This window comes from Terrapene carolina, unplaced genomic scaffold (genome assembly GCF_002925995.2).
Source record: "Terrapene carolina triunguis isolate 2854851 unplaced genomic scaffold, T_m_triunguis-2.0 Scaffold230, whole genome shotgun sequence".
Taxonomy (NCBI): Eukaryota; Metazoa; Chordata; order Testudines; family Emydidae; genus Terrapene; species Terrapene triunguis.
The window spans coordinates 1,382,142-1,396,232 of NW_020664581.1; the positions used below are offsets into that span (position 1 = coordinate 1,382,142).

Consider the following 14,091-nt stretch of genomic DNA (forward strand, 5'->3'; position numbering starts at 1 on the left):
GCTCTGTTCCCCCAGGGGGGTGCCTGGAGCCCGTACCCCTGCGGCACAGCGGCTTCGTTCCCCCAGGGGTGGTGCCCAGAGCCTGTCCCCCCTGGGCACGGTGGCTCCGTTCCCCCAGAGGCGGCGACCGGAGCCTGTCCTCCCGGGCACGGCGGCTCCGTTCCCCCAGAGGTGGTGGCCAGAGCCCGTACCCCCACGTCACAGCGGCTCTGTTCCCCCAGGGGCAGGGCCTGGAGCCTGTACCCCCATGGCTCTGCACTGCAGCTGGGCTCTTTCCCAACACTCCCAGGTGCAGGGCCCCGTGGGCCCTTCGTTACCCCCCGAGGGCTGCCATGCAGGCCCAGGCTGGATCCCGGCAGCCTGGTGCCTGGACAGCCCAGGCTGCAGTGAGCAGTGGAGAAGGTGACTGGGGCCGGTGCATCTCCTGCCCGCAGACACCCTGCAGCACCTGTCGGACAGCAAGCACCTGGCCGTCTACCACAAGGGCCGCTTCTACAGGCTGTGGCTGTACCAGGGCGGGAAGCTGCTGAAGCCGCGGGACCTGGAGCTGCAGTTCCAGAGGATCCTGGACGACCCGTCGCCCCCGCAGCCTGGGGAGGAGAAGCTGGCGGCACTCACGGCTGGAGAAAGGTGGGTACCCAAGGAGGCAATGCCAGGGGCTGGCAAATGGGGCGCTGCCAGCCTTGGGGACCCAACCCTGGGGAGCTGAGAGCCCTGGCCTAGGAGACCGTCCAAGTGCAGGCATGGCTTAGGCTGGGCAGGGGAACTGGGCCTGGCCTGCGGGGTTGGGGTTGGAGGAGGGGAACTGGGCCTGGCCTGTGGGGTTGGGGTTGGAGGAGGGGAACTGGGACTGGCCTATGGGGTTGGGGGAGGGGGACTGGGCCTGGCCGGTGGTGGGAGGGGGGATTGCCAGAGGGGGATGCATCAGGATCCTGGCATGGGTCTGCCCCAGCCCCTTGATCGGCCTCAGTAATGTGCCCTCCCCCCCCCAACCCATCTGGCCAGGGTCCCGTGGGCCGAGGCCCGGGCCAGGTTCTTCAGCCAAGGGAAGAACAAGGTGTCTCTGGACGCCATCGAGCGGGCTGCCTTCTTCCTGGCGCTGGACGAGGAGGCGCACGGGTACGAGCGGGGCAGGGAGGATAGCATGGACCGCTACGCCAAGTCCCTGCTGCATGGCCGCTGCTACGACAGGTAGGGGACAGCGCCGTCGCCCCGCACCTCCACCCTGGCACTGTCCTGGGCACTGGCCTCCCCAGCCTTGACTCCGGACTCTTCCCGTCACGGCATCCCTCCCTGTTTCCTCGCACGCCCGTGCCAGCTGCGGGTCTCACGTTGTGTCTCCCATCCCCTTGTGCTCCCCCCGTGCCAGCCGCGGGTCTCACGCTGTGTCCCCCGCCCCCTTGTGCTCCCCCCCCCGTGCCAGCTGCATGTGTCTCCTGCCATGTCTCCCACCCCCTTGTGCTCCCCCCGTGCCAGCCGCGGGTCTCACGCCGTGTCTCCCACCCCCTTGTGCTCCTCCTGTGCCAGCTCTGTGTGTCTCCTACCATGTCCCCCACCCCCTTGTGCTCCCCCCTCTGAACTCCCCCCTTGCCAGCCACAGACATCTCATGCCGTGTCCCCCACCCCCTTGTGATTCCCCCCATGCCAGCCGTGGATCTCACGCCGTGTCCTGGCCCAGTGCCAGCCATGTGCATCTCGCAACACGCCCTCCACCCCCTCACTGCCCCCTGCCCGTTGTGTGCAACTCATGCCATGTCCTCAGTGCCCTCGCGACTGCCAGTACCAGCCGTATGTGTACGACAGTGTGCCCCTCCTCCCCTCCCCCCCATGCCAGGTGTGTGTGTCTCACGCTGTGCCCCTGCCCCTGGCACCCTCCCCGTCTCAGTGTCTGCCAAGTACGTCTCATGCTGTGCCCCTCCCCCAGGTGGTTCGACAAATCCTTCACCCTGGTCGTGTATAAGAACGGCAAAGTGGGCACCAACGCGGAGCACTCGTGGGCCGACGCGCCCATCATGGGGCATCTCTGGGAGGTAATGGGGGGGGGAAGGGGACCGTCCATGGCGTGCCTGGGGCAGGGGCCAAGATCCCACCCTCAGTGCAGGGAGGATAGTGCCAGGAGATGCTGTTTCAGGGTGTGCCTCTGCAGGCGAGTCTGAGCCCTGGTGGGGTGGGGGTGATTCCGGGGGGGGGGGGGCACAGAGACAGGAGGGTTTAGGAGTTCCCAGCCCAGGGGGCTCAGGGGTGTTGCCAGGGTGTATGTGGACAGAGGGTCAGGCTCTGTGTGCAAAGGGACTCTGAGTTCTCAGCCTGTAACGATGCTGGTTCTGGTGGGACCCAACTGAGTGTCAATTCAGGACAAATTGCTCCAACAGGGCAGTTACAGCCCAAAGCTGGGGTCTTTCCACCTCTAAGGCACCAAACCAGCCAGACAAAGAGGACTTTGGTCTCACCCCACTGGCTAACCACAAGTCACACAAGCAATTCCCTTAGACACTCCAGTTTTCCAGTACCACCACCAGTGCCACGTGTTATGGGGATGAATGGTTATGAAAACCAATACCCCAGTAAAAGAAAAAAGGTTCTCCTGATCCCAAAGGACCAAGCCCCAGACCCAGGTCAATATACAAATCAGATCTTACCCACAAATCACGCTGTTGCCAATCCTTTAGAATCTAAAATCTAAAGGTTTATTCATAAAGGAAAAAGATAGAGATGAGAGTTAGAATTGGTTAAATGGAATCAATGATATACAGTAATGGCCAAGTTCTTAGTTCAGGCTTGTAGCAGTGATGAAATAAACTGCAGGTTCAAATCAAGTCTCTGGAATACATCCCCAGCTGGGATGGGTCCTCAGTCCTTTGTTCAGAGCTTCAGTTTGTAGCAAAGTCCCTCCAGAGGTAAGAAGCAGGATTGAAGACAAGATGGAGATGAGGCATCAGCCTTTTATAGTCTTTTCCAGGTGTAAGAACACTTCTTTGTCCTTACTGTGGAAAATTACAGCAAAATGGAGTCTGGAGTCACATGGTTCAGTCCCTGCATACTTTGCTGAGTTGCAAGGCGTATTTGCCTTCTCTCAATGGGTCAGTTGTATGGCTGATGGTCCTTAATGGGCCATCAAGCAGGTTAGGCAGAGCTAACACCAACTTGTCTGGGATGTCTCCCAGAAGCATAGCATAAGTTTGAAATACAGACAGTATAGAGTCAATATTCATAACTTCAACTACAAAAATGATACACACGTGTAGACAGCATAATCATAACCAGCAAACCATAACCTTGTCTTAGACACCTCATTTGACCCCCTTTATACAAGATTTGGTGCCACTACAGGACTTTGGTTGCAACCATGGTCCCAGTTCAAGTCAATAACGTGACACAGCCCCAGGGGTGCGTGGGCACAGACGGGAGGGGCTGTGAGTTCCCAGCCCTTGGGGTGCAAGGGTGGTGCCAGGGGTTTGTGGGCACAGGGACAGAAGGGGCTCTGGGTTCCCGGCCCCGGGGGTGCGGGAGTTTTTCCTGCACTCACACGGGCCCCTCCCCCTCCTTGTCTTTTTTTCTCTGCAGTTCATGCTGGGGACAGACAAATTCCACCTGGGCTACAGCGAGGGGGGGCACTGCTGTGGGGAGCCCAGCACAGCCATGGCCCCTCCCCAGAGGCTGCAGTGGGACTTTCCGGAGGAGGTAGGTTTAGCCCAGCTGTAAGCAAGGGAGATTCCTTCCCCCCAAGCCTGACTGCCCTGCCCCCGCTGGGATCAGCCGACCCCCTTTGCCACAAGCTGTGAGCCGGGCGCTGGCTCCCCCGGCTCTGCCAGAGCCCAGAGTCACTAACCCCCCGGCCACTCTACTCTCCCAGGCTTGGGGGGAGGTATGTTATGGGCAGTGCAGGTAGCAACCCCGACAGATAAGGCTGCCAGACGCTTCCCATTGTAAGAGCCTGTTTTCAGCTGCTTATGACTTTGCCAAAGTTCAAGCGTTGGGCTGGAATTTCCCGGGCCGGGGTCTGCCTCGGGCTGAATTCTCCTGGAAAAGGTAAGACAAAACAAGTCGGCTGTGCCCAAGAATGAGCTTGGGGAAAGTACATTGATTTGTCCATATGAAACATTCCGAGAACTGCTTCGTGGTTTTGGAGCCGAGCCTGGGGTGAGCCTGCGTCGGGCGCCTCTTGTCAGCCCAGTGCAGATCCCCAGCTCTGAACCTCGGAAAATCTCCATTTGCACGCGCTCAGAGGAGATTGGCGGCTAAATTCTCCAAGATTTTGTCTGCACTGAGCATGCTCCCTCTCCTCACTGCTCCAAGGTGCGACCGGACGATGTCCGTATCACGGATCCGCAGCACTGGGGCTGTGCCCCACCTCTGGCCCTGTCTCTAGGAGAAGCCCGTCAGTGGGCCCGACCCCCAGGGTCTCTCGCTTCCTCCAGGGTGAGCCATGCAGCCGGACCTCTGGGTCTCCAGCTGTCCTGCTCACACCACGAGCTCTGTCCCTGCTGGAGCCTTGTCCCGGAGCCAGTCCCTGCTGGAGCCTTGTCCACTCCTCAGGGTTAAGGCACCACGCCCAGCATTTGCAGTGACACCCTCACCACTCTGTCAGAGGAGCTGGGTTCGTTAGTCACCTGGCACCCAGTCTAGGGCGTCCTCAGGTCAGCACAGAGAAAGGCAGGTTAAAGCAGAGACCTGCTGGTTAGCCCAGAGCCCAACCCTGCGGTCGTGAGTCCCACTGTTGAGGCTCTTTCGTCATTTCCAGGACAGAGCCAAGATTCCTGCCAGCAGCCAGCTCCTATCCCCCACCTCACACCTTCCCAGCTGGGAAACCCACCTCCCCCTGGGGCGCAGTGTCCTGGGGACTGGAATTGCCATTGCCTTCTCAGATAATCCACTGGTATGGGGTCAGCCTCGGCCAGTCCAGGGTCAGACAGCTAGGCCTCATTCCCACCCACATCTCGTAGCCTGCCCTGGGAGCCAACAGTCCTCCCCCCCCCGGGGAGCCATGTGAAATGTAAGGGAAACAGAGGCACACACAGGGGTCATAACAGCATTGCAAAAAATTCCCGCGTTGTCGCATCTCTCCCCTTCGCGGCTGCACTGAGCAGGGTCATTTTAACCAGTGACCCGGGAAGTCCAGGGACCCCGGTTCACAAAAAGCATCAGCCAGAACATGCACGCCATGAATGACTGCCGCAGCGCAATCCTGGAGGGTTAGGCGCCATCTGAAAAGCTTTGCATTAACCCTTTCATTTAACGTAGCCGTGCCGTGGAGCGTGGTCAGGATAAACAGTAAAGCGCCACCCGAACACGTCTGGCTGAAGAGCCCATCCCATGGCCAGGCATTCCTTCTCTGTGGCTGCATGGTTCTGCTCCCCAGGGAGCAGCTTCCTGCTCTGGGTTACATTTGGGTGCCTCTCCCCATTAGTATCGGCCTGCATCAGCACCGCCCTGTGTCTGAGGCATCTGTGAACACCAGGAAGGGTCTGTCAAAGTCTGGGTTTGCCCCAGCTGGGCCCAGGCTTAGCCTCCTTCAGAGCGCAGAGACCCCCCTGGCCCTGCTCGGTCCACACCACCCCGTCTGGCTTGTCCTTCCTGTACAGTGTGGTGATGGGAGCCGCTAGAGAGCTAACGTGGGGCACAAACCTCCGGTAGTACCCCACCATCCCGGCGCAGGCCTGGGCCTGTTTCTTGGTCTGGGGAGCGGGCTAGTCTCTGATCGCCTCCACCCTGGCAGGTTGTGGCCTTACACGCCCACTCCCCACCTTGTGGTCCAGGTATGACATCTTGGCTATCCTCTCCTTACACTTTTCCACCTTTACAACCAGTCCTGCATCCTGGAGGCGACCCAGCCCCCTCTTCACCTGGGATGCGTGGTCCTCCCAGGTCTGGCTAAAGACACAGATATCATCAATGTATGCCTTGGCCAAGTTCTCCACCCCTCTCAGAAACTGACCCACCAGGCGCCGGGAGGGGGCAGTTGCCCCCTTGAGGCCGAAAGGCAGGACCAGGAACTCAAAGAGCCCCAAATGGGGGATAAAAGCAGATCTGAACCTGGCATCTGGGTCCAAAGGCACCTGCCAGTAGGTTTTAGTGAGATCCATGGTAGTGAGGTAACAAGTCCCCACACAAACTTGTCTAGGATCTCGTCAGGCCTGGGCATGGGGCAGACACCAGACATGGTGAAGGCACTGAGCTTCCAATAGTCCACTCAGAGTCTGATTGACCCGTCCCCCTTGGGGACCAGCCCCACGGGTGAGGCCTAGGGGCTAGTGGATGGCAGGATCACCCCTAAAGCCAGCATGTCCCCGACCTCTCTCTCCAGGGCCTGGGCTGTGCTCCCAGTGACTCTGACGGGAACACTTTGACTGATGGGAGGGTTGGTTCCCGTCTCTAGCCGGTAGACAGCCAGGTTAGTGAGCCCAGGCCGGCTGGAGAACAGCGGCTGGTAGGAACGCAGCATCTCTCTGATCTCTGCCTGCCACGCAGGGGTTAGCTGGTCAGAGAGGGGAATTTACTCCAGCGAGGGGCTAGCTTCTGTCTTAGGGAAGAGATCCACCAAGGGATCATCCCCCCTTCTCCTCCCACTGCCCACACGGGGCCCGAATCAGCTTCTCCCCGTCCAAGTACGGCTTCGTCATGTTGACATGGTACCCTCGGTGGCTGTGAGCCCGGCTGGACAGTTCCACCACATAGTTCACCTCATTCAGCTGTGTGATGACCTTAAAGGGCCCGTCCCAGGCGGCCGGGAGCTTATTCTTCTGCACTGGGATGAGAAGCATCACCTGGTCCCCGGTGCCATAGGAGCAGGCACATGCTGTGCGGTCGTATCAGACCTTCTGCTTCCCTTGGGCCCTGACCAGGTTCTTCCTGGCCAAGCCCATGAGCTCTGTGAGCCTTTCCCCTGGGGCACTTCCCTGTATGCAAACAGCACCTGGGGTAAATACATGTCCCAGTCCTGCCGATCTGGCCCATAAAAGTCCTCAGAGTCATTTTCAGGGTCCCATTCAACTTCTCCACCAGCCCGTTGGACTTTCATTAACCCGGGAGCATTTTGCCCACTTATGCCTGCCTGCCTCCAGATATTACAGCTCAGGTCTCTGCGGTCCCTTGGAGGTCTACCCACATCAGCTGTCACCCCTGGCTTGGATTTCCTCGAGCCTGACTTCTGGGGCACCCCGTGTGACCCCTGTTTTGGGTCCCCTACCTGGCTCGGTCCATTTTCATACCTGGACCTACTGTCCACAGATTCATCTGCCAACCCCCCTGCACTAAGCAGATCCTTACGCTTCCTGTCCACTAGCCACATTTTAAACTCGTGTGGACAGATCTCAGAGCTGCTCCAACCCATCCAGGTTATACAAACCCTCCAGCGTAGAGACACCTGCGGCCGTACCCCATTTGTGGAGAGATTCTCCCAGCAGGGGGTGGTTTCCATATAGGTCACAGCTGGGGTATTTTGCAAACCCTGAAACCTTTTCCTGTGAGCCTGAGGTGTCAATTCAGACTTAAGCAGTAGAGCCTTTTGAACTGTTCATAGTCTCCAGTATCAACTCCGTCCATCTGGCGTGGATCCACAGGATCAGTGCTATGCCCCCGGCTCTGGAACAATCTCTAGGAGGAACAGTTCAGTGAACCAGACCCTCTAGAGGTTTCACACGTCTGCCAGGGTGAGCCACACGGCTTCACTGCCTCCTGAGACTGAACCTCTAGGACTCCAGGCCTCCTGCTTCACCCCGTGAGCTCCGGTCAGCGAGTGCCACTGAGACAGACCCCGGGGAGAGACTTAGCCATTCTTCAGGGACTAACGCATCTTGCCCAGCATGTGCAGGGACACTCACCCAGCGCTGGGAAAGCAGTCGGGTTTATTAGACAACTGGCACCCAGCACAGGACGTCCTTGGGACGGGACAGAGAACTGAAGGTTAAAGCATGGTCCACTCTGGTCAGCCCAGACCCCAGCCAAGCTGTAGTGAACCCCACTGGTCAGGCTCTGTGTCTCTCCCTGTCTGACCTCCTTAGTCAGATCCCAGGAGCGAGCCCCGACTCCTTCCAGCAGCCAACTCATATCCCATCTCACACCACTCCACTCCTTTGTTCCCCGGCTGGCAAGTGGGGAAATCTATATCCCGCTGGGTCGCTGGTCACTAGGTGTCCATGTCCTGGGGACTGGGTTTTCCATTGTCTTCTCGGCTTCTCCACTGATATGGGGTTGGCCTCTAATGTCCCATTCAGGGTCAGACACCCCGGTAACATTCACACCAGTGTCTCTTAGCCTACCTGAGACAACACTGTCCTTTTCCCTCCCATTGGGGAACCATGCTAAATGAGGCACACACAGGGGTCATAACAGTATTGCAAAAAATTCCCATTTCTTCACACTTGTCCACTTTTCAAGGACTAATGCACCTCACCTCACCTCACACAGCATTCTCAACACCATGGGGTTTTTTAGTCAACTGGAACACAGGCTAGGAAGTCCTTAGGTTAGCACCAAGACATAAAGATTAATGCAATCCGTTCTGGTCAGCCCAGAGCAATCTACCAAGCCAAGCTGCAGTGAACTCCATTTTCAGGCTCTGTCTCTCCCTGACCTCCTTGGTCAATTCCCAGGTAAGAGAGCTCCCAGCCTCTGCAGACAGGGCTGGCTCCAGGCACCAGCTTAGCAAGCAGGTGCTTGGGGCGGTCACTCTGGAGGGGGGCGGCACGTCCAGCTATTCGGTGGCAATTCGGCTGAGGGTTCCTCACTCCCGCTCGGAGTGAAGGACCTCCCGCCGAAGTGCCGCAGATCGCGATCGCGGCTTTTTTTTGGTGTGGGGGGTGGGGGGGGAGCTGCTTGGGGCGGCAAAAACCCTGAAGCCGGCCCTGTCTGCAGAAAGCACATTACCCGGAGTCAGGACATTTTGGAGTATTTGCTGCATTTGAAATCTTCAGGCCTGGCTCTGAGCTCCCTGAAGGTTTCACTTAATGGTGACTTCAGCTTTCCATCCTCCCATTCAAAGGCAATTGCTATTCTCAAACCCTATGATGGTGAGGTTTTTAAAGTGTATTATCCATCTTTTTCCACCAGTGAAAGGACCGGTGCCATTGTGGGACCTTAACCTGGTCCTGGTGGCACTGATGGGTCACCATTCGAGCTGATAGCAACATGATTATGGGCTTTCCTCTCTCAGAAGACGGCCTGCCTTGGGGCCATAATATCCGCAAGAAGAGTTAGCGACTTGCAGGCCTAAATGGCAGATCCTCCATATGCTCAGTTAAGAACATAAGAACGGCCGTACTGGGTCAGACCAAAGGTCCATCTAGCCCAGTATCCTGTCTTCTGACAGTGGCCAATGCCAGGTGCCCCAGAGGGAATGAACAGAACAGGGAATCATCAAGTGATCCATCCCCATCACTCATTCCCAGCTTCTGGCAAACAGAGGCTAGGGACACCATCCCTGCCACTCCTGGCTAATAGCCATTGATGGACCTATCCTCCATGAACTTACCTAGTTCTTTTTAGAACCCTGTTATAGTCTTGGCCTTCACAACATCCTCTGGCAAGGAGTTCCACAGGTTAACTGTGCGTTGTGTGGAAGTTATTTACTTAACTATATTTTCCCCCAAACTACGTTGACGTGCAGAGGAACGGCATCTGCATAGTTTAGATGCCAGGTGGTGCTTGGCATGTTATTTAGAAAGGATTAAGCCATTTTCTTCACCACCTTATCTCCCATGCTGAGTGGATGAAGGGACAACCAGTCTTGGCTCAGCGCATATCCAGGCGATAACTGCCTGCATTACCATGGCTTCTGAGGTGGCTAGGATGACATCTCCACAGCCATTGCGGGGTCATTCAATGAGCGCGCAGGTGACATTGGCCGCGTCTCTTAGCGCTGTCTCAGCGCTGGATGTCTGCAGTGCTGCGATGTGGTCTTCTGTGCATACTTTTTCTAGACATGATGCAATCACCATGGCATCGAGCTCGGTGCAAACGTTGGGAAGGCAGTTCTGCACTCACTGTTAAATAGACTCCGAGTCCACCTCGGGCTGGAACTGCCTGTGAGTGGAATACGTGTCTGCAGCCACTTGAGAAGAAAAGACGGCCACTTACCTGTATTGTAACTGGCGCTCTTCAAAATGCGGGTGCAGATGTGTATTGCACAATCCACCCTCTGTGTCGGAGTCTCCAGCCAGGGAGTTCGGTGCGAAGGACTGAGGGGGGTTGGGCAGCGCCACCCTTGTATAGCCATGGGAGGCGCTATGAGGGGAGGAGCGTGAGCGCCACCCCTAGGGTACAGCTGGGCAAAATTCTCCCACTTCGGTGCGCTGGGCGTGCGCACGCCTGAGTGGAATACATGTCTGCACCCACGTCTCGAAGGACAATGGTTACGATGCAGGTAAGTCACCATCTTTTCTTACCTCCCCATCCCAGAGCAGAAGTTAACTCCTTCACACCCGTGGGGTAACAATACAAAGTGAGGGGAAACTGAGTCACGTACATTTCCATAAAAATATTACAAGGAAGCCCAGGTTCTCCACAGTGCTGGTGTAATTACCTACTGGATCTTAACACATACGCACAACGGGAGGGTGAAGGCACCAGGCAACCTTCATTCTGGCATTTTCTAACTATTGTGGGCTTGGCTTTGCCACACTAGCATTATTCCAATGTAATTTTGTGTGTGTAATTCTGTCTGCTCCTGATGGCTCTTCCCTCCTCTGCCAGCGGGGGTCAGCCGCCCTGGTGCTGTATGGAGTGGTCACCCCGAGCGCTAGATGGTGCCCTCAGGGGCGGTGGGACTGAGGCCTGGGCAGTGGAAGGGATAACCCAGCCCAGGAGGCAGTGCGGGAATCCTCCCCCCCCAGCCTTTGTGCTCTGGGAAGTGTGACCTGGACTGGAGCATGACAGGGTCTGTGTCCTGCCTGGGGAGCAGCCCCTGCCCACACTGGGTCACCGACCTTGGGCCAGCCGAGCTCCCCAGCTGCTCTCTGCCTGGCCCAGACTGACATTGCTAGTGGAATTGCCCTGGGAAAGCTCTGGGTTCAATCCCAGGGAGAAGGTTCGTGAGCTGCCGCCATGGGAGCACAGAGAGGCCCTGCGAGATCCCCCACTCCCAACATTCCCTGTCCCCATTAGCACGGGAGCCCAGTTCGGGCCCCCGCGTGCTAGCCAGGAAGGCATTAGCCAGTGCTCTCTGTGCAGTGCAGGAAGGTTATCGACAGCTCCTACCGCGTGGCCAAGGCACTGGCAGATGACGTGGATTTCCACTGTTTCCAATTCTCCAATTTCGGGAAGGGCCTGATCAAGCTATTCAAGATCAGCCCCGACGCCTTCATCCAGATCTCGCTGCAGCTAGCTCACTTCCGGGTAAGAGCCCCGTGACCCCGTCTGTCTCTCCCTTTCCCTACATCCGTGGCTCTCTCTGTCTCTGGTGCCCACAGAGACGGGTGCAGCTGGCTCACCATTTCCCAGCTCCGGGAGTCCTGGGGGCGGCAGAGTCTCGGCTGTTTCTAGCCCGTGTGGCTGCAGAGGAAAGATTGAACATGGAAAGCCTGAGTGACCCCGTCGGCTCAGACCCGGGCAGCAAAGAGCAGCTCCCAGTGCGCGAGTTACAGTCTGGGGACTGTTTGGGGCTGGCAACGGTGCCGGGGGCTTGTCCGGCTCTGGTGCTGGGCTGCTCCCTCCCTGCAGCCCTCCCGGTCCCCACTGGCAGGGCACGAGCGAAGGGGTGAGGGGAGCCTCTCGGCCAGGCCCCATGCGCTGCTCTGCTGGGGCTCCCCCCGTGGGCATGAGGGGCAGGTAGCGCTCCTCATTCCCCCCCTCCTCCATGCCCCCTTCTGCCCCCCTCTCCAGCTCTGACCTGCCCCATGTCCTTCCAGGACAAGGGCAGCTTCTGTCTCACCTATGAGGCGTCCATGACGCGTCTCTTCCGGGAGGGCAGAACCGAGACGGTGAGATCCTGCACCAGGGAGTCCACGGCGTTCGTGCGGAGCATGATGGACCCGGCCCGGGGCGTGAGTGTAACCCAGCCAGGCCCAGCCCCCCCCCCCCCCCCCGCCAGGCCCAGCCCCCCCCCCCCCCCCCGCCAGGCCCGCCCCCCCCCCGAACCCCCCCGGCCAGGCTCGGGGCCCCCCTGCACCCCCCCACACCAGGCCCAGTGTGCCCCTGCGTCCCCCCCAGCCAGGCTCAGGGCCTGCCCCATCTCTTCCCAGCTAGGCCCAGACCCCCCGCATCCCTGCATCCACCCCAGCCAGGCTCAGGGCCCCCCCTGCATCCCCTAGGCCAGGCCCAGCCCCCGCCCCCACATCCGCTCTAGCCAGGCCCAGGGCCCTCACTGCGTCCCTCCCAGCCAGGTTCAGGGCCTGCCCCACCTCCTCCCAGCCAGGCCCATGGCCCCCCTGCCTCCCCCCCGCCCCGCCCAGCCCCCCCCCCCCCCCCCCCCCCCCTGGGCTAAGTCAGGGCCCCCCCCCCCCCCCCATGCTGTGCGTTACTCACTGGGCACTATGCTTCTTCCACGGTGTCCAGTGGGTCCCCTGGGGCTGCTGAGGGGGTGCTCTCCCCAGGGCTGGGCACAGTCGAAGACACCCCCTAGAGCCAGTGCACTCAGTCAGAGCCCTTGGTGGAGGGGAGAGTGGCACAGGGAGCTGCCATAGGCCAGGGTCGAGTCCCCAGCCCATACCCCACGGAGGGGGAGCCCCTGGCCCCGTGTCCCAGCTCTGCCCTGAGTGCGCCCCTTTCTCACTGCAGCAGCTGGAGCGTCGACAACTCTTCCAGGCGGCGGCAGAGAAGCACCAGCACATGTACCGCCTGGCCATGACGGGCGCCGGCATTGACCGACACCTCTTCTGCCTCTATGTGCTCTCCAGGTACCTGGGGGTGGAGTCGCCCTTCCTGGCGCAGGTGAGGATTCCCTAGGGCCTGCCCGGATGGGTGTGCCCCGGGCCAGGGCAGCAGGGGCTGCACAGACAGCCAGGGTACGGATGCTCCAGCCCTGCTTGCCCTGTGTCTCCCATATGGTGCCAAGTAACCATGGCCCCTGCCAGGGCCGTCTGCTGCCTGCGCGGGGGCCTGTGGGGATCTGCCTTCCACCTCTTCCCGGCTTTGAACTCGGAATCCGGGGACACATAATCTCAGGGCCGGCGCAACCCATTAGGCGACCTAGGCGGTCGCCTAGGGCGCTAACATTTTGGGGGCGGCGACCGGGGCGGCCGGATCTTCGGCCGCCCCGGTCGTCGTTGGTATTTCGGGGGCGGGACCTTCCGCCGCCTAGGGCGGCAAAAAAGCTGGCGGCGCTCCTGCGTAATCTCCACGCCTGGTTCCAACCCTGAGCAGGAGAGGAACAGCAGAGGGGAAGGGAAGGGACATTAAGAGGAAAGATAGTGGCCGTGCCAGTGACCCTAGCAGCCAGGTAGGCAATACTGGCAACAGAATGACTGTGCCCAGCTGGGCGAAGCCGAGCAGAAACAACGAAGATGTCTGACTCCAAAGCAAGGAGTCTGGGTAACAAGATGGAGGAGGTAGAACTACGGGTGCAGGAGGTGAAAGCAGGTATTCTAGGGGTAACAGAAACAAGCGGGAATAGTAGTCATGAGTAAGGCTAAGATTTTGTCAGAGATATTTTTAGTAAAAGTCACAGACGGGTCACGGGCAAAAAAGAAAAATTCACGGAAGCCGTGACCTGTCCGTGACTTTTACTAAAAATATACCTGACAAAATGGGGATCTGTGGGTCTCCACACCGCCTGAAGTGGGGCAGCTGCGGAGGGGCTAGGAGCCACCTGCAGCAGCTGGGGGCTGCGAAGTACCCCTGCCGTCTGCAGCTCCAGGGGTCCCCTGCTGCCCATGGGGGCCAGGAGCTGTGGGGTACCCCCGTTGGTGGCAGCCGGGGGCTCAGGGATTCTTCCCAGACAAGATCAGCTCCCAGACTGCTGCATTGGACAGCACAGTATGGGGCAGAGATGAGCAGCCCTCAGTGGTGAAAGAACAGGTTAAGGACTATTTAGAAAAGCTGGACATGCACAAATCCATGGGGCCGGATCTAATGCATCTGAGGGTGCTGAGGGAGTTGGCGGATGTGATTGCAGAGCCATTGACCATTATCTTTGAAAACTCATGGCGATCAGGGAGG

The 14,091-nt window shown here is 58.9% G+C and overlaps 1 protein-coding gene across 1 annotated transcript in view; it reads left to right on the forward strand.

Annotated features, from left to right (window-relative positions):
* CPT1B (carnitine palmitoyltransferase 1B) overlaps nt 1-13,093 on the forward strand; it is a 21,450-nt gene extending 8,357 nt beyond the window's left edge. Inside the window, exons 8-14 of the mRNA XM_026656377.2 lie at nt 435-630; nt 1,006-1,191; nt 1,925-2,030; nt 3,565-3,681; nt 11,167-11,331; nt 11,844-11,978; nt 12,712-13,093. Coding sequence (XP_026512162.1) covers nt 435-630; nt 1,006-1,191; nt 1,925-2,030; nt 3,565-3,681; nt 11,167-11,331; nt 11,844-11,978; nt 12,712-12,879 — 1,073 coding nt within the window. The 3' untranslated portion in view covers nt 12,880-13,093. The remainder of the gene's footprint in view (nt 1-434; nt 631-1,005; nt 1,192-1,924; nt 2,031-3,564; nt 3,682-11,166; nt 11,332-11,843; nt 11,979-12,711) is intronic.
* Nucleotides 13,094-14,091: the final 998 nt, after the last annotated feature.